This window comes from Hyalella azteca, unplaced genomic scaffold (genome assembly GCF_000764305.2).
Source record: "Hyalella azteca isolate HAZT.00-mixed unplaced genomic scaffold, Hazt_2.0.2 contig764, whole genome shotgun sequence".
In the NCBI taxonomy this organism is placed as follows: domain Eukaryota; kingdom Metazoa; phylum Arthropoda; class Malacostraca; order Amphipoda; family Hyalellidae; genus Hyalella; species Hyalella azteca.
In genome coordinates this window covers 59,879-86,140 of record NW_025931100.1, presented here as the reverse complement: position 1 = coordinate 86,140, position 26,262 = coordinate 59,879, and the positions used below count along the sequence as shown (strand labels likewise).

The following is a 26,262-nucleotide window of genomic DNA, read 5'->3' as shown; positions in this document are numbered from 1 at the left end:
TAAATAATTTATGTCGTAGTACAATTTATTGTCATGAATTAATTGAACCAACATGACAAACTTAATATTAATATTCCGTTTCCTGATTTTATTAACTTAAAATAATTTCAGGTTTTCTCATCCTGCTTTCGTGTTGGTTTTCAACCCATACTTCGTCCGTTTGTTCCTTATTATGTTTGTTCTTAACTATGTGTCTCTCATTTATTTGTTCTTTAATTTTTTAACCTAGTTTTGTTTGTTTATATATCATGTAGATTTAAGAGTTCAACGTTACATTACAGGTAACCTGCAACATTTCAACAATTTGTTGACCTAATTTAATTTTTTTTGCATGTGTAAAAGTTTTGTTGCCGGATAGAATTACCTTGAAATATTTTTGACAATGAATAGAATTTTATCAAATATTATGGTCTGAGCGCCATTAATATGAGTTTGGAGTTTAAATAAAACGTCTTATTCGCTATCCCGGAATAGTGTTCAATTATTGCACAATACCTTTAAATTTCTTAATGCACTTCGAAACTAATTTTCTCATCATTATTAGTCTGCTTGTTGAATTATTTGCTAAACAAAGGTTTTGTGTGCGAATTTTTTTTCTTACGTGGATAAATATTTAAGTAAAAATTCTTGCTTTAATTGCAGATGGAAGATTTGGGTGTTCACGAGCTTTCGTCCACTCCTCCATCTGGAGATTCTTTTGATGAAATTTCGACTTCAACCAACGACATAGAAATTGCATCCAACATCCAAAATTCAATGCGGGATGAACGCGCACAACTTTCTGAAATTTCAAGCATGGAAAATGCTTACCCGCCAAACTCTTCAATCGATCGAAATGAAAATGGTTGCAAACAATTTGTTGATGATGAAGGAATTGAAGTTAGAGACGTTCTCGATTTTCAAAATGACGCATTTGTTGCCGAAGACGAACGGGATGCCAATGTCCATTCCGCTTCTACTGAAGAAAATCGCATAGGAAAAGCAGGCAATTTCCAAGAAAATTTTGATGCCGTTAAAAATAATTCCAGACTCACTGAAGATTCAATGGAACAATTGCGTCATTTTTCGTCAGTTTCTGAACCTGCTGAAATCAGTAGCGTGGCTGACGATCAGACTGACTCCACGTCTCAGGATGCTGACTTGTCACAATATATGGACGAAAATTCTGATGTGGAAATTGATGATGAAATTTCGACTGAAGAGCAAAAGGATTCAAACTCACAGCTCTTGGCTGAGACTGAGCTCTACAACATCGATGTGAAGAAGCTGGTGAGTCCGATGAAAAAATTTAGGCAAAATTTCTAAAATACAAGTTCACTGTCATAAAATTTGAAAGGGGAAAAAAAATTTATTACAAATTTTAACAAATTTATCATAAATACAAGTTCACTGTCATAAAATTTGAATGAATTTTACCTCACTAATGATAATTTTGCCGGAAAGACCAACTTAAAATTATTAGTCGCCGGATGAATAAATTTTTTATTTTAAATTTGATCAATGACTTTATTAACGTTGGTAAGTGTCCATAATATTTTCGGTCTCAAGATTGTTTATTATATGAATGATGGAAATAAATTCACTATTCATTTCATAACTACAAAATATATTGACAAAAAATTTTGACTTTAATCATTCGACATGCGAAATTTTTTTGTTCAAGCAAATCAACTAAAAGAGCAACCAAAGGTTTTAAAAACTCTGATTAACCACAATTATCTTCTATCCTTTATGGTGTTAATTTATATATAAGTTTATATATGTATATGCACATTTATTTATATCATTGATGTATAAATAATGTTTTAATTATTATTGATGATACTTTATAATTTACTGAACTATTTTATTTGTCACACTGCAGCTGAGGATAATTAAGTTTGTACTTTTGAAGCGTAAGGTGAGTTTAAGGTAATATTTTCGATCACACGCCTAATTTTGCATGATAAAGATATTTTTTAATGAATAAAATGCGTCGTTAGCTTATTTTTTGTAAGGCGAATAAGGCTAAGTTTAACCAATTATGTACGACTAGTTCACCGTTTTATTATATACACAATGATTTACAGTCGTGATATTATTAAGAGAGACTTCTGTGATTTTTTTATGCTATATTTATAAACCAATTCCTATTTTAGACATAATAAAACAAAATGGCGATGCATAAATAGATTTTGATTTTTTTAAATAAATTAATCTCGAGTTGGCTCATTAAAAACTTCCAAACATCCTAGCTTAAATTAGTCCTTTCTTCAATATTCTATCCCTCATTCCGCCTATTTTGCTTTAAAACATATTGTACTCATATTCACATTTTTGACAAGTGTCAATATATTATTGCTAAAATTATCCATCAAACTAAATAGAAGAAAGTGAACATTTTTGACCAGCATTTATTCGAGTTTTGCCGCGTACTGTATTCTGTGGCAATAGTGCACAAAATTTTCTGTAAACACAAGGAAAAAACTATTCAAAATTATTTGTTATAAAATTATCTAAAATTATTTAAAATAAATTGTTTACCAGGCCACGTCGTTTTTGTCTACTGGGAGCGACTGCTCAGTGAACAGTTCTGTTGTGGAGGACTTACCAGCCAACCTGCCGAACATCTCACATCTGGTGAGAAGTTTAATGTATTAATTAATTAAAATTATTTAATATAATTGATATTAATTGAATTAATAAATTTATTGCAAATCTTAACTTGATTAAAATTTATTGCAAATATAATCTTAACTTGGTTGAAACTTAATGAATATAAAATCTGAACTTGACTAAAATTTAATGCATATAAAATCTTAATTTGGTTAAAATTTAATGCATATAAAGTATTGAATTGATTAAAATTTGAGGCATTTAAGATCTTAGCTTGATTAAAATTTTAAAATTTCACAAATCACCTAGGCGGAGGGACGAACATAAATTTATTTCTAAATTTTCCTTATTGTAACATTTCAAAAATAGCAACTTCAGCATAAGTATATATAATCGACAAATTTTGGCCTAAATTCTTACGAGAATTTTTTATTGCAAATGCAAAAATCAACATCTTTCCTATAATTGTGCATAGCAGTCTAGGTGAAACCGAATTATTCCTACGATTCAAATCCCTACACGACAACATTCCATTAACCTATTTCAAAGTATTTATGAGGCAAAAATTAAATTTGAAGTTTCAACGAAATATAATTTAAATTTCGACAATCGAACCATTATCTCGAGATGAAAAAAAAAATTAAACGCTGACACGTCTTCTATGTCTACTTCTCTCATGAATGCAATGGCTCTCAGCGTGAATGTAAATATATACATATAACGTGTAAATGTAAATACGCTGTATATATGTAAATATATACAGCGTGAATGTAATATACACTACACTAATATACATATTGGTGTAGTTAGGCAGAAGTTCTTCATTTATACAAGGTTGATTTCATTATATAATTTGATGATAACCCACACACAAATCGTAATAAAAAGTACGCTCTGGTCTTCAATCAAACCTGTAGAATATATAATAAATATATGAATAAAAAGGTAATTTTCATGATTAAAATGAATATGAATATGAATATGAATATGAATATGAATATGAATATGAATATGAATATAAATAAAAAATTAATTTTCGTGGTTGCCACAGGTGGAGGCGTACAGAAACAGCAGCCCCAAGACCCCGGACCCCTCACAGCCCTCTGACATCCCGGCAGGGTTGTCCCTCAAATCATTCGTGAGTTCCCTTGTTCAATTCAGACTTATTCATTCCTCATTAAGATGCATTATTCACTCTCGTTGAAATTCATCGAAATTTTTTTTATCACATTGTTCGCGTTGATGATTGAAATAACTTGCTGTTGTATATATTTTATTTTTTGAGTTAAAACAATTTTATGGCATGAACATTAGGATTGAACTTAATTTATAACATCTCCATGAAAAGTAAATGGTGGAAGGTTACTAGCGGTAGTGGCATTCATTTATTACAATTTAATATATCGACTTTTTCATACGTGATTAAATAATTTGAGGCTTCGGATGCCCAAGTATCACATTTCCCAGTGTGAGCAAAACCTCACTAGTCTCACTAGTCTCACTAGCTTCACTAGTCTCAATAGTCTCAATAGTCTCACTAGTCTCACCACTAGTCTTACCACAAGTCTCACAACTAGTCTCACAACTAGTCTCACCACTAGTCTCACCACTAGTCTCACCACTAGTCTCACCACTAGTCTCACCACTAGTCTCACCACTAGTCTCACCACTAGTCTCACCACTGGTGTCACTAGTCTCACTAGTCTCACATTGTTGACAGAAAACAGCATACGAGACATGTGCTGCTGGTGCAGAGTGCAAGAAGGCAGACTCGGTGGTGCAAGATGAAGGCCTTCATCTCAACTTCTCTCAGATGGTGAGACAAGAGTTAATTTATTTTATTATAGTATTTTGTTAAAGTATTTCTTAAATTTATTTTTAACTATTGAAAACTCAATTTACGCTACGTGAATTTGGCTTAATGTTCTTATTCTAGATGGAAGTAACAGATATCTACGCGAAATACTCAGGACTATATTGTCAAAATATATATACTTGTTAAATAATGATTAATGAATATCAATTATTTATCGACATAGGCACCATTTGAAATATATTCATGCAAGTGAAATGTTAATTTGATCGCATTTATAAACCTTTTGTACATCAATCACTCATATTTATTTTATGTGCTTCCTGTGCTATAAAACACAATTTTTACAAATTTAGTTTATTACATATTTTTTACATATACATTTTTTTTACAAATTTGTTACTATTTCAGCGGGCTGCGTATTGCAATGTCATCAGCCAATCACGAACCTCCTCGCCTTCCAACAAATCTGAACTGACCAATGGCAGATCATCACAGAGCATTAAGGAATTGGTGAGAATGATAAAAAATTTAAGATAAGGCGAAATAATAATTTAGTATTTTTTTCAGATAAAAATAAAACGAAATGAGCCGATGCTTCAGTGAGGTTTGGGAATATTTATATTTTATTTCTATTATCTTCCTAAGTATTTTTGAAGGCCGATAAAAGGTTTCACCCAAAAATGTACCAATTTCAGTTTCTTTAATGAAACGAAAGAAATCGAATTTTGATGCCTAAATCCAGAATTCCCGTATGTCGTTGAAAAATAAAGGTTAGCGATGATTAGGAAAAAATATGAAGCTACAAATTAGCTTTACCGCGCGCAACGTAAAAAGTCGGTATACGTAATAAGTTTAGCAGAAATGTCATTCATTTATCAGTTCATCGTAAGTAAAAATTAGTATAAATGAGCAACGGAATGTGCTTTACCGGCCCTTCCTACTTTGATAAATTTCAGGTTTGTTAGTTAATGCTTTGGAGTTGAAGCATGAATTAAATTAATGTTAATTGAAGCTCTGTAATATTAACCCCTTGTTCAATATTATAGATTGCTGTGTGTGTTACTAATTCGTTGTATTGATGTTAAAACTTAGGCTTTTGTGTGGCAAATTAACCATATTTTTTTGCTTATTATTTATTTTGCACGGCATTTAAGTAGCCATTACTGCTGAGGGAAATCAGTAAGCGTTATACACTAAGCTGCCATTCGATGTGCTGCTATTATTTGTTGCATTGTGGTAAAATCTAAACTAATTGTCTTGCCACCTTAAATTGGTGTGTTGATTATTAAAACTAATCCTGTTGACTATTGGCAATCTCAGACCAGGAGCTATTCAGACCTCCCTAAGCTTCACCAGACTACCAAGACGATTCTACAAGAAATTCCTGGCATAAATTCTAATTCTACTTCCGTACAAGGACAACATGATATTAAAACCTCCAGTTGCGAGACTTTGACGATCCATGACAACTCGTACAACGGTACCAACGATTGCACGACCATAAATGTTATTGGTAACCGCGATACCAACGATTTCACGACGATGAATGTTAATGGGAACCGTAATATGACGATCACACGACAAGTTTTCGACGAATTCAACGTTTCCAGTCACATCGACAACTCCGACTTTGGTATTACTACTCTAGATGAATCTAGGGATCGAAGTCCCGACTCAGCTGTTCATAATTCAGATTCAGACGATCGTATTTTCATTGAAGAGTGTATTCATGAATCCAAAAATCTTGAAAATTTTATGAATGACTCAACTGGTCGCCATAATTCACCTTACGAAGACTACCATAGCGACTTTGAAGACGACGACTCGGAGTCGAATTCTGGTAATTCGGGCACTTACGAGTTACGAGATTCACTGAACAAAATTTTGTGTCGTAATGGATGGTATGGTCGTGAAAACGACGCTTCTTCGACCATCTTCATCTCCGTACGACAGCTGGTAAGACACCTCAATGCTGGCGGATATTGATTTTGGGTCAATTTGGTTATTTTTTAGGCCGATTTGGGTCGTTTTTGGGCTCTCAGGTTACTTTGGTGCCCACTAAACTCCGCAAGGCACACGCATTTCTAAACTTCTGATGGCCATTGGGTGGACGTTTTGAGACTCTGGTTGTTTTTATTTTGGGTTTTGATGAAATTTCGGCAACCCTTCCAATATATTCGAACTTTGGGCGATTTTTGTAGCCGTTTGGGTGATTATGGCATAATTTCAGGCAATTTTAGTGACCGTTTGATAAAGATTGTTAATTTTTGTAACTCTGATAGGTATATTTTACTTGGAGGCTTTTGGGTGATTTCTGGTGACTTTTGTGGTCTCTACCGATATTAATTTATTTTCGTCTCCTTGGATTTTCAGTCACATGACGGAGTTTTGGTCTCTTTTTGAAGTTTTGGTCTCTTTTTGAAGTTTCGGTCTCTTTTGGAAGTTTCAGTCTCTTTTTGGAGTTTCGGTCACCTAACAGAGTTTCGGTCTGTTTCAGGCGTTTCGGTCACCTAACGGAGTTTCGGTCTCTTTTTGGAGTTTCGGTCTCTTTTTGGAGTTTCGGTCTCTTTTTGGTGTTTCGGTCTCTTTTTGGAGTTTCGTTCACCTAACAGACTATCCTTCCAGGAGATTCCTGGAGAACTTCTACTTTAGGTCGCAGATTTCAACGTCCATAAAATTACCCATGTCGAGTTTAATGGGTTTTACTGGTATTTTATGTCATGTAAGCTGTTCCGCTTAGTCTTTACCTTCTACTTTCGTCTCCGATTGTTTCTATAAACTTGAATAACTTCAGATGCTCTTGAATATTTCCAGACTCTTGAATATCTTCAGTCTCTTGAATATCTTCCGACTCTTTCACATTTTCAGACTCTTGAAATTGACTCAAAATGATTCATTTGACTCCAGCATTGAGTAGACTTTTGCTGACTTACCTGTAGATTCACGCTGACAATTATGTTACTGGGTTAATTTGTGGTATCTTTAATGTAAAGTCACAACTGTATCTTGGTTTGGCAATTTCCGTGGTGCAAAAAATTTGAATTCTTGACTTATCTCTGACTGCACCTCAAGCTTGGTAAGTTTATGAATTCCGGTTTGAGAAGTTGTTGCCTTAGCTTCTGAGGCTCAAATACAATTAATCTAATTTTAGAAGCTTTTACAAAATCGCGAAAAATTTCCCTCCCCTGAAAGAATATTTTCTCCAGAATTTAGCCCAGAAGTGTGGTTTAAGTTTTGGTCTAATCGTAAAAATTCTTCAAAAATCTCCATTTTATTCTTATCTAATAATAAATATTCTAATTTTATTATATCACATTTACGCACTTCCTTGCACGTTGTTCAGTTTGCATGAATTTCAGTGCTTAGAAGTCATTCTTAACAAACTTTATCATGTGTTTTTTTTTCCATATGCAAATTCATTGTTTAACTAACTTTTTTCTATTTGCACCTGAACATTGAATTACGCTTCAGCTTAATAACGCAAAAAAATTAAAATGATTACCTTGCTTGTATGAAAATGGAACATAGAGTTTATTTATACATGAGCATTGCTTTCTATTTTGAATACCTTCGATTAAGGAATTAAGCAGCCTGATACTTGTAAAAGTGTTATTATTGCCTGAATATCGAAGCTTGCTGCTTATACATTATTAAATGTGCCTTACTAACCGCCTGTTTCCTACGCACGGCTTGAAGCGAGCAAGCTACGGTGACCTCACAGCGCTGACTGACACGTCTACTAACGAAGCATCGCTCTACGATAAATTAAAGGTCAGTTCTACTCACGTAATTTTATATTTTGATGTAAGTAGTTGTACAATTATTGGTACAAAAAATTAGATGGCAGTAGTAGTAAAATTTGTTGTACAAAAATTATATGTCAGTTATAGTACAATTTCAAGGACAGTTCTACACCGGTGGTTTTACTTTCAAAATCCACTTTGCCATCTACCATCGTATGTCACTCTCCGGGAACATAACTTTCAACTTGAATTATGCGTAAACTATTGAGTGTAGCAACCTGAGGACGTTTGTACGCAACAGAGAACATTTTAAAGTTGTCGTACGTGGCGGCAAATTATACGTGAACTATTGAGTGTAGCAACCTGAGGACGTTTGTACGCAACAGAGAACATTTTAAAGTTGTCGTACGTGGCGGCAACCATCAGTGCAAGTCATTTTGCGCTCACTAGAACGTATCCTTTTTGGGAAGCAGGCTTGTGACAATATTGCTCCGGTTACTAATATTATTATTATTATTACAAATATTATATTATATTAGTAATATTTAATATACTACTAAGGCTTGTGCCAATATTGCTCCTGTTACTCATGTGAGACGGTAGAGGCTCAAAGTACATGTAGCTGGCCATTTCTCATTTGATGATCAGTGAGTTCAGCTAGAAAAGCTGTTAGTGATGGACTGACGGTGTTACAAGCTATATTATTTTTTTATATATTTTTTATTATACTACGAGTTCAAACTATTTTTTGAGAGTACGGCCCGTTAGTATTAGTCGTAACGTGAGTGAGCTGCACGAAGCATGAAAGGGTCAAATGAATTTAGTTTGTTCAATAAGAAGTAAACTATTTATGTCTCCCAGAATGATAATCAAACATTACATTTGGCATTTGTCTAGAATGTTTTTGTCTATTTTTATGTTTCAAAGACACAATTAGCTTGGAAATGTTTCAATCAAATTTAGAATTGAAACCGTTGTACTATTTAACTGTTGCATACTTTATTATCCTATTTACTGAAACTGCAGCTGCGAGTGAGGCAGCCAATCATAGCGCGGCAATGCGAGTGAGGCAGCCAATCATAGCGCGGCAATGCGAGTGAGGCAGCCAATCATAACGTGGCAATGCAAGTGAGGCAGCCAATCATAGCGTGGCAATGCGAGTGAGGCAGCCAATCATAGCGCGGCAATGCTAGTGAGGCAGCCAATCACGAGGCACAGCACTGCAATGCAGTGACTGCCTGTTTGGATGTAACTGACTGATGGATAGGCAATATTAAATAACTCTAACAGAATATTAACTTGCGAAATTTTAAGTCAATTTTCAAATTACTGCTGGAATTAATTGTACAATTAATAAAATAATTTATACAATTAAACTGGAATGTTTGTAATTTTTGGCTATGGTCGGCAACGTTAGAAGCTATTCCGTCACCGGTCGGTAGTTTGTTACAATCGCATCACATCCCTCACATCACATCCCTCGTATCACATCCCTCACATCACATCCCTCGCATCACATCCCTCGCATCACATCCCTCGTATCACATCCCTCGCATCACATCCCTCGCATCACATCCCTCGCATCACATCCCTCGCATCACATCCCTCGCATCACATCCCTCGCATCACATCCCTCTATCACATCCCTCACATCACATCCCCACATCACATCCCTCGCATCACATCCCTCGCACCACATCCCTCGCATCACATCCCTCACATCACATCCCTCGCATCACATCCCTCATATCACATCCCTCACATCACATCCCTCGCATCACATCCCTCACATCACATCCCTCGCATCACATCCCTCACATCACATCCCTCACATCACATCCCTCACATCACATCTCTCGCATCACATCCCTCACATCACATCCCTCGCATCACATCTCTCATATCACATCCCTCGCATCACATCCCTCACACCACATCCCTCACATCACATCCCTCGTAGATGGCGTGCAGCAGAACGGTTGCGTGCGAGAACAACTGCCATCATCGGCCACAACATCGCCTGCTGTTCCCTCTGTTCTGTTCACTCCTGTTGCCCTATTTTCCTGGTTAATAGAATGAGGGAAAGACCAGTCCCTTATTTATCCTGTTTCCTTCAATGTCGCATAGATTCCCTTGACTTTGTCATATAAAACAGCCGATTCCTTTAATTCTGTTCTGCTTAATTCAATGTCACACAGATTCTTTTGATTTTGGTATATGAAACAGCCGATTCTTTCAATTCTGTTTTGTTTCCTTTAATGTCACACAGATTCCCTTGACTTTATTATATAAAACAGCCTATTCTTTCAAATCTGTTTTGTTTCCTTCACTTTCATACAGATTCCTTTGACTTTGGTGTATACAACAGCCGATTTTTTCAATTATGCTTAGACAATTGTTGCCCTGGTTTTGGAAATAAGATAGGACAAAATTCTCTTGTCATTCATAATGTTAATTTTTTAGAACAAAATTGATGTTCATATTTTGGTTAATTAACTCATCTAGAGAAATTATTGGTGCATGAATAATCAAATAATTGCATTTTATGGCACTCAAAACCAATCACGAACTTCGCTTTTCTATCTAAGAATTTCGCTATTTTAGCCCCATATAGAATTTTTAAATTGCTCGAAAATATAGCATTAATGAATTAGTAATTGTATACTAACTTTCGATTCAGTGAATCGAAAAATACTAAATTGCGGCAGAATTTTTTTGCAACGAAGTTTTAAGATGGATATAATTGCAAAAATATCCAATTGATTAATAAGAAATGAAGATATGTTTCCTATGGCTGATCTTTCTTACGATGTTTCCTAATCGTGCCACTTTTAAATTTATTTGATTAATAACTCAAAAATTATTCGTTTTCAATTACAAATTATCTATCCGGAATTCATGCAAATATCGTTATATCAAAACTTCTTCTACAAGGCATTCGTCAAGAAATCCCCAATTTTTACGCCTGCTTTCAGAACATGAGTTTATCGATCAGAGAAAGGCGAAGCCTGCATTTCAACGGCGCCTATCAAAAGACAACAAATTTCGCTACATTTTATTTGGGCGTTCGATTCCGTGGCCTTGACTCGCGTGGCGTGCAGAGGCTGGCGATGTTCGGTTCCTTAGACGTGACCTCGTTGAATGCTGGCGTCTCAGTCGTCGTTTGTCGGTCTTATCCGTAACACAGAAGTGCCCCCGAATCTTTTTTATTCAAAGATTAATAATAATTAATATCTCGAAATTGATCACTCGAAATACTTATAACGTTTTTAAATTTACGGCGATTCGGTTTGGTGTTTATTGATTTTGCGACGAGGATTTTCGATTAATCGAGTTTATGATTTTCTTAGTGGTTTATTTAGATAATAATAATTATTTTCAACACTCGAAATACCTATTACATTCTCTAATTTATTGCGACTCAGTTTGGTGTTTATAGATTTTGTGATGCAAGATTTTCGATTAATCGAGTGCATTATTTTCTTACGCGGTGTGTGATTCTTTGAACCAACGTATTTTGAGGAAATTTAAATACATTAATTTGGAATTTATATCGGTAATTTTCCAGTTGAATTTCATATTTTTGGTGACCGTAATCTATTTTGGATGGCACAAAATATTTGAAATTTTGTGGCGATGAACCGCAATTTTCGGTGCATTGAACGCGAATGAAAATCAATTAAAATCAATCAACATGAATTAAAATCAATCAACAGTAAAGAGCGGGGGCTTTAGCATTGTTCTTTATTTGGGTCACCACATATTATACGTCCCATAATTAAGTATATAATTATATTTAATTAACCTAATTATATTTATTATGCGTTCAACACTATTGATGCGCTGAATGTGTTTGAAATTATCAAATCAATTATTGATGTAATATTTAATTTCAGGAAACCGTGAAATCCTCTGTGAAAATTCCTGATAGAAAATTATTCAATTTTTAATGTCGATGGAGGACTTTTAAGTGAGCTGCATTTATAATACGTTTAAAAGTTATAGATCTGTTCACATAAGCTAAACATCACATCACACCCAAATAGAGAATCTTGGGCCATCTAGCTTAAAAAATAATTCTTCATTTTAAAATAACATAAAAAATCTGTTGATATTTAATTGTTCATGTATTGTTTCTCATTTCCGTCTGTAAATTAAAACTTTTTCTCTATTTATTGTGATAATTTTTTGTATTGAGAATAAAAGAATGCCCGCGTGTCAAGCAACAAACTCGATTTTTACTGTTGGTAAAATTTTATTAACTAAATAGATTAATTTTGATAATAAAAATCCAATTATGGTCGAAGTGACGATTTCAGAACCCATAAGCTTAGGCACAATTCTCACCGACTCCCTGAAAGGAGGAGCCGGACTCGGCTCTTTGCAGAGCCTCCGCAGCGGCCCGCCGTCCGTGGTTTCTAACGATATCCGCAATCTGGATTCCCCGGATGAATACGTGAAAGAAATTCCGTCCGGTAAAAATTGTGGGTTTTCTTCGGGTTCGTACGGAAGCAGTTCATCCGGATACGTTTCGAAGGATCCCGTACGAACCAACCGGACCGGTATCCGGCGTAGAAAGCGGACCAAAAACCGAGAACCTAAGGAGTTTATTGAAGCTTCGAACCGCCGAGTCAAAACCGGAGTTTCCGTACCGAGGCTGGTACGTTGTTAATAGTGAAATAATTTAAATAATATATTTTATTACATATATTTATTAAATTTATAAATGATATATAATATATATAATGATAAACATAAATCTAGCGATAATTTTTTCTACATTAATAATCTCGATTTTCAACATTATTGATTGATTCTTAACGCATATTAGGTTATATATAACTTTAATAATTTAATTATTCTTCCCGTTATTACATTCAGTTTATTGTTTTTATCAAAACAAATTTATTATACACTCAAGCGAAGTATTTTTGTTTTGAATAAATGATCACATTCGCGATCAATGATGTGCTACGAAATAAAACAACAGTTTGAAATATTGTTTTTGATAAGAAAATAATTCGGTTTTACTGATTCCTTTCGTTCTAAGCTAATTTGGAACTTTCAATTATTAGTATTAACGTTCTGCAAAAGTCAGCTGTATGGTACTGACCTGTTCGATTTCTTGCTCAGAAAAGTTGTTTTCATTACTTAATTAATTCAATAATTTCTTAAATTATTATTATGTCTTAGAATAAAAAATTATAAAATGAATAATATATTAACTTTAAGTTTCCATTCATTTTCCAATGTTTGAGGGAATACTATTTTCATTTATTAAATGTGATGGACCACTTTTTTCGAAGTTACTTCAATTCGTAGTTATTGGAAAAGTTGAATTTCAGATATTTGTGTGTATGTGAGGCTAATTTAGGTTTAATTATTTAAGAATGCATATCATGGTTTTTGTCTACGTAATTTAAACACGAATCGAGTGCCAACAAATTCGTTTAAAAAGTTTCTTACTTACTTATTCTTTCTTATTTAACAAATTACATTAAAAAATTTTATATTTACTTAATAGGCATTTTTAATTTATTCCTCGTTTAATACCGGAGTTTACATACTTTGCCTCGATGCAATAACATTCACGTTCACGCATCCATTGGTGACATTAATCCGCTATAAACTGGGAGGCGTTATATACTGTTATATTTTGTAAGAATTATATTGCTTAAGTAAATAGTTCAGAAAAAATTATACCTAAATACTGATAATTTCAGGAGCAGGCTGCAAGAAATGACGGAACGAATCGCCGTGAGCCAGTTTTGCTGTGTGAAAAATAACAATTTCTGTTACATTTCTTCATATATGTGATAACAATTGCCTTCTCCCAGCACTGCGAGTGTTTTATGATTTAACAAATAACTAGATTATTTTATTTTTTGCCTTCTATTCTTTTTTTAATTTACCTCTCAGCAGAATAATCATAATGCCATCTGCAAAATAATAATAATAATAACCTATCATTCGCCATCCCACTACATCAGTTTTCAGTTTTTTATTTTTATTATTTTTACGCACAGTTCCCTCGAGCTTCGGTATCTAAAACTTCGAAACTTCATTCTGAGATGACTCATCCTTTGTATTATTTTCAATTTCATTTATTTTAACCTAACCAAATCATTTAACCCTATGTAACCTTCTAGAATCATTAAAAAAATTCGACCTCAGAATATCACTCCAATCTTACACAATTAACAATCTAATAATCGCCCGATTAAAATCAATTGTCCGATCTATTAATTATTTAAAATTTACCTTTTTAATTTGCATTGAATTTCAATCCGCGCGAGTGTGTAAAACTTTCCCATCCAATTCCGACAATCATTTCTTCACTCATCATAATACTATTCCTACCTAATATGGCTACAATTTGATCACATTTCTTCTTCCCCGACCAGCGTGCAATCTTCAGTCCCCCTCTTTCTTGCCCACCCCCCTCCTCCTCTCCGGTCAAGCCTCCTATCAGATCCGGGGTTTCTGTTAGGCGGCTGGTGAGTCCGTTTTCTGTTTCCGTTTTTTCTGCATCCACAATTCCGTTTTTGTCCACTTGGATGAAATGTCCACTTTTCCTGTTCCTGTTTCTTTCGTCCACTTTTCCTGTTCCAGGACATATTTTTGCTTTTGTGAAATAGCAAATTCGTTCAAAATCAAATAAGTTCAAAAACTGTTTTGTGATTACAGTTTTTTACATCACAATTCCGTTTTTTTCCACTTTGATAAAATATTTGAATAATCCAGTCTATATGTTGCTGTTAAACTCGTAAAGAATAAAAATAACCTAAGAAACTGTACATTTTTTAAACTAGTTACAATTTTTTAACAAGTTTACAGCTGTTTTTGCACTAATAAAACAATCTTGCTGAATAATACGCGTGTAAATTTGTGATATCTTATATTTTTGCGTCTGTATATTCTCTGAATCGCCCTCAAGTCACAAAATATTCTTAGCAATATACAATTATTATTCTACAACTACATTTGATTAACCGTGATTGTTTAAATTAGTTTTCAAAATCTTTCTTATATTGTCATTTGTAAATCGTAAATTGTTGATTCGTGAAAGATAGATCCAATTTCACGATTAATTTCATAAATAAACGCAATAATTCAATCTAAATTTTCAAATTTTACATTACATAACATACCCTCTTGTACACGCTTTGTATTTTACGAGATTACCGCCTCAAAAGCTGATACATTTTTATTATTCTTCCGTTGTGTTAACGAACAATTATTATTCTTCTGTTACGGAATCTTTCTTAGCGAGCTGATACACGCGATTTTCCAGGACATAATATAAAAAAACTTCTGTCTGTAAATATAAATAATCCTAATTAAAGCCTAGCTCAAGCTGTGAATATTAAATAATTTAAAACAGTTGTATGAATAAAATACATCGAAATCAAAATATAGGGTTTATTGAAAAAATTTTTGGATACCAATTTATTTGTCTAATTATTTTTTTACATTTATACTGGCCTTCATTTCTCTATAATTTATTAATGATAAAGTCATTTGAGTTGGACTCGCATAGTTTTGATCGTCTTCAATATCAACGTAAAATTATTCTTCACATCATTACAATCTTTAATTTATCACTTATCTTTGAATCATTTCATGTTTGATTTCGCTCTATTTTGCAGGTGCAGTTTACACGGAGCGGCTCTGATGCAAAGGCAATCAGTGCATAATTGCCATAATCACCAACATAATTTAATCTATAAAAATCACCAAATAATATGTTTAATAAAAAAACTCCACGATTTATTATTCAATCTACATTAAAAATGTTCTTCTTAATTTCCATCAGCTGCGTCACTGATACGGTTATGTGATGACGAGAAAATGCCTTCCTTTTACTGTAAATAACAAGTTCTTTTTTTTTACATTTCAGGCGATGTCCCAGAAGTTAATTTCTACCAATTATTTACAATGTATATTCTGCATATGAAATGATGATGGATCTGACAGATGTTTTTTATCCATCGAATTTTATTGTTTGGATGAATTATGGTGCAGGTATTTCTGTACATAAAGTATATATATTGCTCAGTTATAGGTATATTATTGTATATATTATTGTATTGTAACTCCGTTATAGATATATTGTATAAGGCCTGGCTATAGCTGTGGTCTCACACACAGCTTTAGTTGACATCGCGTATCATTTGAATGTGGGTATTTTAAATATTATTTATTATAAAATAAAATGTAAATTTATTTTAGCGATTCCCATGTAAAATTGCCCCACGTATATTTACCTTTTAATTTTTTACTCTAAAATGTAGATATTACCAATCTCTTGTTACCTTCAATCTCATTCACCAGATCGTTTCACTCGTAGTGACAACAACTTGAATCAGCATTTTGTATGATAGCTCTGGTTGCATAAATTTTTATGATTAAAAATGTGCATGGTTGGCTTTTAGCATAAGCTTGATGTAATTCTTGATCTTTGCACCGAATCTAGGAAAAAATCTCATGTTTAATTTTTCTTTCGTCGTGTAAAATTGTTTTTGCATGTTAAATTTTTAAATTTCGACATCAATATTGAAATACTAATCTTCGTTTCTTAAAAATGTCCTTATTTGCCCCCATTCCAGTTTCATTCTTTGGATTCAAAACTATGTATTCTATTCAGGTTATATATTTCAGCCATATTCAAACTTGAATAAATATATTCATTTTATTTAGAAATTTCTATATCATTCCATACTAGACTACATAACCTAAGGCTAGTTATATATAGTATATTCTCTAATATCGTCAAGCCTTGAATATCAACACTATCCCATATATCACCTAAAAATAATTTTTATCGTGCCCCTTAATCTATCACAATACCAAGTTTCTTCACCTTTTTCAGTGCCGCTAAATTCCTTTAAAGTTTATTGTGATTATTATTGTCATTCAACCCTCAATTTTCAACGCATCCTGTAATTTCTCTTGCGAAGTTTCTAATTTTTTCATATTCTCTTGCGTAGTTTTTTTCCGACTTTATTAATCGCAATGTCCCAAAAACACCAAATTAGTTAAGTCTCGAAATATTTTCAAATTTTTTAATATAATCATACCCTACACCATAAGTCGACTCTCCGTAACCAGTTATTCATACTAAATTTAAAATCACATCCACAATTCCAACAATGATCCCTTTCACGACTCTAACCTATTTTCTAAAAAAGGATTTCCAATTTCAACGCATTCCCTAATTTCCTTCAAAAATAGAGCTCCATTTCATAGCATTCCTCTATTTCCCCTCCCATCAATAATTTCCTTAACAAATTCGAAATATAATCACATTTTCCATGGTATCCACCCATCTGCCTAAAAAATGTGTTCCATTTAATATCAACAACAATTCCATCCAAAAATTATCCCTCCTTTTTTCAGCATTCCTCTTCCCTCCACCACCATCATTGATCCGTTCCAAACCTCCCATAACTTATCCTCCATCAAATTAATAATTTAGAGTAAAAATAAAAACAATAATAAATAATTATTATTTATATTAATAATTATTTATTAATATTATCAATTAGTAATACTAACTAATTAATATTATTATATAATTATTAATATATCATTAGTAATATTAATAATTATTTATCAATATTATTAATTAATTATCAGTATTAATAAATTGATATTGGTAATTGTTTAATATTATTAATAAATAATATTAATAAAATAAAGAAAATAACAATAAATAATTGATAATTCCCCGCACAGCGCGACGACATCCTCGCTAAACACGTGGGCCCTCGCGTGCGGTCTTTCGACTCCGCAAAAATGAAAACCAAGTTCGAAAAACCGAAGGTAAAGTCGAAGGACTTTGTAGTGTGTGCGCCAATGTTCAGAAATTCTCGTCGTCGTGTGCGTTACCCTTTTTATTGTTCCGATTTTGTGTACGTTACCGTTTTCCCGTTTTTTTGTAACTTACCGTTTTCCCGTTTTTTTTTTGTAACGTACCGTTTTCCCGTTTTTTGTAACTTACCGTTTTCCAGTTTTTTTTTTGTAATTTACCGTTTTCCCTTTTTTTTGTAACCCACCGTTTTCCCGTTTTTAGCGCATTTTCTCATTTATGGAAAAAATGCACTATTGTGCTCGCCATGTCCGTCTGTCCGTCCGTCCGTGACTTCATGTTTTCGTAGACGAGAAAATGCGCTCTCTGTCACTTACTGCATTGAGTACTGAGTTATATTTTTTGTACCTTACCGTTTTTCTTTTTTTTTGTTTATTACCGTTTTCCTGTTTTTTTGTACAATTATTTTCGTGAGCGTGACATTCTTACCATTTGCTTTTTATATCCATATATATATTTTTTGCATTGCCGTTTTAAACGTTTCGACATCGTGTGCGTGAAATTTGTTACCTAATTTCATTTTATTCGCTTTAATTGCCGTTTTTACTTTTCGTTTTTTATTGTCTTTGTTTGAGTGACATTTTTCTTCCGAGTGAATATTTTTTCTTATACATTGCCGTTCTCGACATCTCGCTTTTCGCGTTCGTGACTCGCTTTTCGTGTTCGTGAATCGCTTTTCGTGTTTGTGACTCGCTTTTGGTGTTCGTGACTCGCTTTTCGTGTTCGTGACCCACTTTTCATGTTCGCGATTCGCTTTTCGTGCTCGTGACTCACTTTTCGTGCTCGTGACTCGCTTTTCGTGTTCGTGACTCGCTTTTCGTGTTCGTGACTCGCTTTTCGTGTTCGTGAAAATAAATTTACGCGGCCGTTTAAAAATGCTCAACTTTTTAAGCGTTGAGTGTTTGTAATATTATACAATTCCTTGAGAATTGCTCGTCTATGTAAGTTTCTTCAACGAATTTAATCAGATTTATTTATAGACTACCACAGCGTAACAACTACATTGTTTTTCAAGTAAATTTTTTCGTTTCGGTTCTTAGTCACCATTGTTCCTAGTTTTGTATTCGTAACGTAAAATGAACTTTGCAAGCTATCATTCGCTATCTTACCATCAAACATTTCTTTGATTTAGCTGTTCGTGCTCTTGTATTTCAATTACTTTTTTTCTTTCATGAAAATCGTCAGTTTTCGTGACCGAACAATCTTGATTTTACCAAATTTTCTGAGTTTTATAACAAATTTTGAAAGGTTGCCCGACGAGTTAAACTTAAGTTCGGTTTGATTCTAATAAACTTTTCACTATTGCAACGTGTCTAACTGCTGCTACGTATTGTCTATCACTAGTCTAAGTTCTCATAAACACTCCTACAGCCAGGATATTATTATTAAAATATCTGTCAACTTCCTTCGTTGGAGTTTTTTCTGATATCACGCGGTCTAAACCGTAATTTTAATTGGCATCACATCTGCAAGTTCATTTGTAATTGCCATCACATCTGCAAGCCTCAATTGTAATTGGCTTCACATCTGCAAGCTTCAATTGTAATTAGCTTAACATCTGCAAGCTTCAATTGTAATTGGCTTCACATCTGCAAGCCTCAATTGTAATTGTTGTAATTGGCTTCACATCTGCAAGCCTCAATTGTAATTAGCTTCACATCTGCAAGCCTCAATTGTAATTAGCTTCACATCTGCAAGCCTCAATTGTAATTAGCTTCACATCTGCAAGCCTCAATTGTAATTGGCTTCACATCTGCAAGCCTCAATTGTAATCAGCTTCACATCTGCAAGCCTCAATTGTAATTGGCTTCACATATGCAAGCCTCAATTGTGATTAGCTTCACATCTGCAAGCCTCAATTGTAATTAGCTTCACATCTGCAAGCCTCAATTGTAATCAGCTTCACATCTGCAAGCCTCTAATTGCACAATAGAGCTGCAGAAGCAAAGACTTCCGCAGCTGCACGCGAGTTCATCGATTCAGACAGCCTGCCGCAGATGTATGCGAACGTCTGTTAACCCTCGCTGCTGCTCTTCACAATCTTTAAATCTGTATTAATGCATGAACCTTTAATCTAACCCTTAATTCTGAGTCGCTCATGAAAGATTTGTATTTCATAGAGAATTTTAGGAGTAAAATTTTTTATTCACATGACGTAGAATCCGGTAGCGTTGAATAGTAAATTTTTGAAGATATCTTACTAGATATTTCTTAAGAGGAATCAATTTGAAAACGCTATGTGTATCATGACATTCAAGCCGTTTTTTTCAAAATTATTGCTGGAAATTGAACTTGTGAATCGAATCATGTTGAATGCGTGGTCAGAAAATGCCGACGATTCATAATAAACATCTATTGTACGCTCTGTACTCATCGGAAAATACTCCACACATCAAACTACTGCACAATTTTTTGCGATGAATTGCAAGCACTCATTCTCTACACAACACTTCGTAAATTCATCCACTATGCAAGTATATATTACACACCACTCCACTACACTCGATAACACATCAAATTACCGAATAAAACTACACACCACATGGCGTGTCAAGCTTCCATACATCCAACCTAGTACCAGCGTTTTAGGCTATTCCTCTGATATAACTCCCTGATATAATAACGTCCCTACTACCAATAATAACGGCTATAACAACAACAATAACAACGCTACTAAAATCAACAGCGGCAGAAACACTGCCGGCAAACGTTTGTCTCCGGCGCTGTTACTGCTGCTGATCACGCGCTAGTGTCTCTGGAAATCTTTTGTTTTCGTAGGTATTCTTATATTCCAAGCCTATTAATTATGTCGCTTCGGTGACCTTCGAATGCTAAGAATAATAATAATGCAGGCTTCATTTTACGCGGTAAAAATATGAGTAATTGCGCCATGATTATTGATTAATACATTAAATGGCATGTGATTATAAATTATCACTAAAATTTCCCGCCAAACATTCATAGTGCGAATTTCAATGTGAGAAAATTTTATGTGTCGACTCAATTCTTTTATTAATTAATATTACAAGTGCGCTGCGCCATAGGGATTAATTTTTTATGGTTTAATTATTTGTTATAGTTTTAGTTGGGTGTACTTTTCTAATAGTCGCCTGCAAATCTAAAAATAATTCTTCTAAATTCTATTTGCTAAAGAAAATTCTCGACTTCATTTTTCGTATTACATTCATATGGTCTTGAAATTCAGTATTCGCTGTCAATATCCACGCGACCTATCACTTCCATTAGTTTTAAATCCAGTTAAGTGTATTTATTTTTCTTTGGATATGCGTCTAATTTCCTAATTGGTATCCTTGTGTTCGTGGACATTTTTACTCGTTTATTTCGGTGAAATTTTCCTGCTTGGTCGAGCAAAAGTTAACTCTCTTTTTCTCTGCCTTTTAATTTTTAATTTGAATAATTAATTTCGGAATAATTTTGTCATCACTGTCATTGAGCTTGGAATAATTTTTTTATGGTGACTCTGCAATCTAGCGCCTTCGTTCACAAATTAAACAGTTCCTATCGAGCATTAATCTCAATTAATGTTCGATAATAATTAATATAAGAATTTATATTAACTATCTTGAAGATAAAATGTCTAATTCGGAAATTCCTGTTGGTCGAAACCGTTTGTTGATTTTTATTTTATATCTGCTTTATATTTTACCGTTTCCTTACATGCTGCCTTGCGACTTTATAGCAAGTCATGAGAATCGTCAGAAAATTCAAAAAGCGGATGGCGAAAGTGAGTATATTTCGAATTGTAGAAAGAAAAACTAGTAGCCAGTATATATGGAAAATTTAAAATTTTTCTAAATAATTAATAGAACTTTAAAGAAATTAAGCTTATGTTAATCAAGTAGAATAAAAGTTTTATCTGTTTAAACATTATATTTGCTTAGAGAAGTTGAATAATTCAATTTTTCCTCTTAAAAAATAAAGAGTATCTAATTCATTCCGTATCCTTCGTTGCATATGGCCGTAAATGAACGTTTTTCGTTAGATTATTCGACTAGAAACTTTTTTTAATTTAGTAGCATATTTTTTTATTTGCTCTCATTGAATTTTTTTTCCGCAAATTGAATAAAATTCAGGTAAAAAATCTTGTATTTTTTTGGGTCATAACGTGGTGTTTTGTAAAAATTAATAATTTGATTACGAGTTTTATCGACGTTACAAGATTTAGTGACAAAATTTCTCGGTAAAACAGCATTAATTTGTATAACATTTAAATATGTAAATAATAATTATCAGTTGCAGAAGAAATTAATTTTCTTGTACCTAGACTGCTAAGTGCAATAATTTAATGTCTTATCATAATCATGGTATACATAACGGATCAGAAATATTTCAAGGTAATTGCATGTTTTAGATGCATTAACTAATTGCGACGTAAACTCTCGCTGCTCTCAATCAGGCAGTTTTAAACCTTTATTTTTTAATTTTTGTACGTAAATCGAATAATTTTTCAATTTATTCCAATAATTTGACAACAATGACCTCAACTAATGAGCCTAAAAGTTGAAAAGTTCTCAATAAAACAACGGTACTTCCTTAATTACCTCTATATATTAAAAAATAGTCTGAATGACCTGATTTCCTAAATAGTTTTCCTGTAATATTAACATGTCGAGTTGAGAATTTCTCAGTCCTCCATCGATAAAAGAAAATACCGATCGTTTTCTTACTGGTCGAAATTCTCAGCCATGCTGACGCGGTTCTCACTCACATCTTTTCTCAGCTCCAGTTGCCAATGCGGCATCGTGAAGAAAGGTTGTGTATGTGTCAATGTCCCTGACGATAGTGTGAACTAGACTGCATTTATACCTATCCTACTTCACTAAAATAAATATCATTAGAAAGCTGAAATGGTACAGCAGGTCAGTGATTGCATATTTAACTCAAAATAGCCCGTTTGATCAATTTTTGCCGATTGTTACCGATTCAAACCTGCCGGAAATTCATTGTTTTGAGTGACATTTTTTTATATTCTTACCTGCGGAACTGATCGAGCAGTTAGCCAGACTCCGGTGCAGCTAACCTTTCAAAATTAACATAATTGTCTTTTACTCTATACTGAAGGCGCGAATCGCAGCTGTTGCTGTACGGTTTGATAATCATGATTAAATTTAATTTTTTTTCTTGATTACTCGATTTTTCGAGTGGTTGTTATGAGTATTCATAAATAATGTAATAATACCCTTCTCATGTTCTATTCACCGTCGACTCTTTATTTATTTACAATTGATATCTTGTTATCAAACACAAACTAATTAATTCACTAGTGATTAGCTGGGAACTTATTTCTCACATATTTTTTTATTGATTTCGTATGACCATCTTTTAACGTTGTATGTTTAACTACCACAAATTGCGTCTTCTACGGAAAATTTCACTAATACATAGGCAAAATAACAAATAAATTTGTATGAAAAACAGGAAATTCGTCTCTAAGCAAATTGATCAACATTTAAATTTGCGAGTGCACTTTAATTTCGTTAAAGTATTCGTTCAGTGTGTTTTGTGGGTCCGAATTCTTCCTATAAATGAAGACGTTTTCATTTTTCATCATTCATATTGTCGTCGAAAAAATAAAAAAAAATTGAGCATTGTAAGTTTATTGCCGAAAAAACTCACTCATTTACAAACAAAACTCATTCAAAATGTTATCGAAAAGTTCTACATAAATCCACTTTATTAATTATTCTCGTATGAATTAATAAACTAATGAACTTTGTCTGTAAAATCTTGAATTTTATAATTAAAATGACTATTTTCTAATAATACTAAATGACTAATCGATATTTTGCTATTCAGTCACTTAATAATTTGTTCGATCAAACGCTTGACTGTCAGAAAAACTTTTAAAATTGTTATGCTTTTAACTTGTTTTTAAATTTTATAATTCTGGCAAATGGTTTTCGTTAATATGACTTTAATCTGAAAATATAGGAATTATATTCAATACATTTACAATATGGTAGTTAATTCTACAACTTGACAGTTAAATTTACGATTTAGTAGCAAATATTATCATTCAGCAGGTACTTCAATTTTGTAAAAATATTCAATTTAATTGACAATAAAAGTTCGTGAATGAGCACTGACAGCTGGGACAGGGGTGATTGTTATGAAGGTTAAATTTACCGAGCAAATGTTGTAAATTGTCGGAAAAAGGTTTGCTTTTCCCACCTCGATCATTACACCCCGCACTCGACAAACTTAACCTTTGCTCGAGGTTAATTAACCAGCAACTCTTTCACTTTCCGTAACCTTTTCACGCCCCCTTCACAGCTTCCCAGTTAATTAATCGTATTCGGTTAATGATATGTATTTTCGTATTTTCATCCCTTATTTTGTATGCATGTCTCTCTTTCTTATTTATCCATGAATGCCTTTTAATTCACTAGTTAATATTCCTTCCAATTTTTTCACTGCCTAAACAAAGGTACTAATTTGTGTTTGTCTGCGTCATTAGGTATTTCTAGTGAAATTATTTTAGTTTATTTCCTGCATTATTTTGCAGGCTTTTCATTGTTTTAAAAATAATGAATCAAAGCCTGATTCTGATTTATGTTGAATATCCTAATTATTTGTTTTTCAATGCATTTTTGAAAACTTTTTAAAAAGATTATTTAGAAAATTATATACATTTTATAGCAACGTGATCAATTGATTGATATTAAATTTTTGCTTCGGAATAAATTAAATTCTATCAAATTTAGATATGTAACCAATTACATGACATGCCAAATCAGCGACGTGTCCAATTAAATTATATACAAAATTAGCTACGTAATAAATTGAATGCAAATTTTAACTAATCTTCTTTCGCGCTAATAAAACATGAAAAAATTCGAATTCAAGAAGAATCCTCATGATCTAATCACTTCTTTATATTAGAGGCGTTTGCTATGCTCACAGCACACGTGTCTTTGACTCCAATACAAAACCGCGGAGAAATCTCCGTCTATGTAGAGACTTTTGTCTATTCGTACGGTCAGCTTTAAGAGTTCTTTTCTAGATGCTGTATTGTAGTCAACGCTCTATTTATTTTGTTTCAAAATAAGTCGTCTTGAAAACTTCCTGTGCATTATGTTCCGGGAAATATTCAGTTTGAGATCATCTGAGGAATTTTCTATAACATTGAATTATTGAGGTCTATTTCTATACCAATGACTGTCGCCTACAAAATATGGTGTATTATTGTGCCTTCTGCGCAATTCAACGTAAATTTTTGGAAGAGTTCCACAAATATTTAATTATTATTTTATTTTTTCAATCATCGCTGCATTTGAATAGATGAAAATCGCCTTCAAACGGTTATTACCTCTTTTGATAATGCATAGATAGTTTCGTATTTTCATTTCCCGTGTTTGTATGCATATCTCCTTAATTGTTATTCATCCATGAATGCTTTTTAATGTACTATTGATCAGATGATCAATTAACCAATAAACCCTAAAATAAACTGTATGTTCTATACACTTTGTAACATATGTAAATGTACCATATTATTAAAACAAGCATCTGTACAACAGATGCATTCGCTGTTCAAGATATTTAAAACTATATAAATCCGTATATTGCATACACCTTATAACATATGTAAACATACAATGTTATCAAAAAATAAGATGAATTTAAGTTGAACAGCCAACCCTTAATTACTTGAACAGTGGCTGCATCTGTACAACAGAGGCTGTTGCTGTACAAGGTTTTAAAACTATGCAAATAAAACCGTATATTTCATGCACCTTGTAACATATGTAAATATACCAATACCAATGCCAATAGTATACCATATTATTAAATAATATAACTCAGTACTCACTGCAGTGAGTGACAGAGACCGCATTTGCTCTACGACGAAAACGTTTAGTCATGGACGGACAGACAGACAGACGGACGGAGAGACGGACGGACAGACGGACATAGCGAGCACAATAGCGCATTTTTTCCATCTAAGAGAACATGCGCTAAAAATGAGATGAATTTCAAGTAGAACAGCCTTTCCTTAATTACCTTGAAGAGCAACAGCAACAGCATCTCTTCAACAGATACCGAATATTCCATACACCTTGTAACATATGTAAATATACAATATTATTAAAAAATAAGATGAATTTAAAGTAGAACAGTCATCCTTTAATTACCTAGAACAGCAGCAGCATCTGTACAACAGATGCTGCTGCTCTCAACCCGTCGTACGAGTTGTCGGCCCCAGGCCGCTCTAT

At 33.3% G+C, this 26,262-nt stretch overlaps 1 protein-coding gene across 1 annotated transcript in view; it reads left to right on the top strand.

Moving 5' to 3' along the window:
- Positions 1-26,262, top strand: part of LOC125177988 — an 83,999-nt gene that overhangs the window by 21,544 nt on the left and 36,193 nt on the right. The window contains exons 5-12 of the mRNA XM_047880789.1: positions 643-1,269; positions 2,527-2,619; positions 3,647-3,733; positions 4,316-4,411; positions 4,820-4,921; positions 5,732-6,367; positions 8,108-8,182; positions 17,893-17,979. Coding sequence (XP_047736745.1) covers positions 643-1,269; positions 2,527-2,619; positions 3,647-3,733; positions 4,316-4,411; positions 4,820-4,921; positions 5,732-6,367; positions 8,108-8,182; positions 17,893-17,979 — 1,803 coding nt within the window. The remainder of the gene's footprint in view (positions 1-642; positions 1,270-2,526; positions 2,620-3,646; positions 3,734-4,315; positions 4,412-4,819; positions 4,922-5,731; positions 6,368-8,107; positions 8,183-17,892; positions 17,980-26,262) is intronic.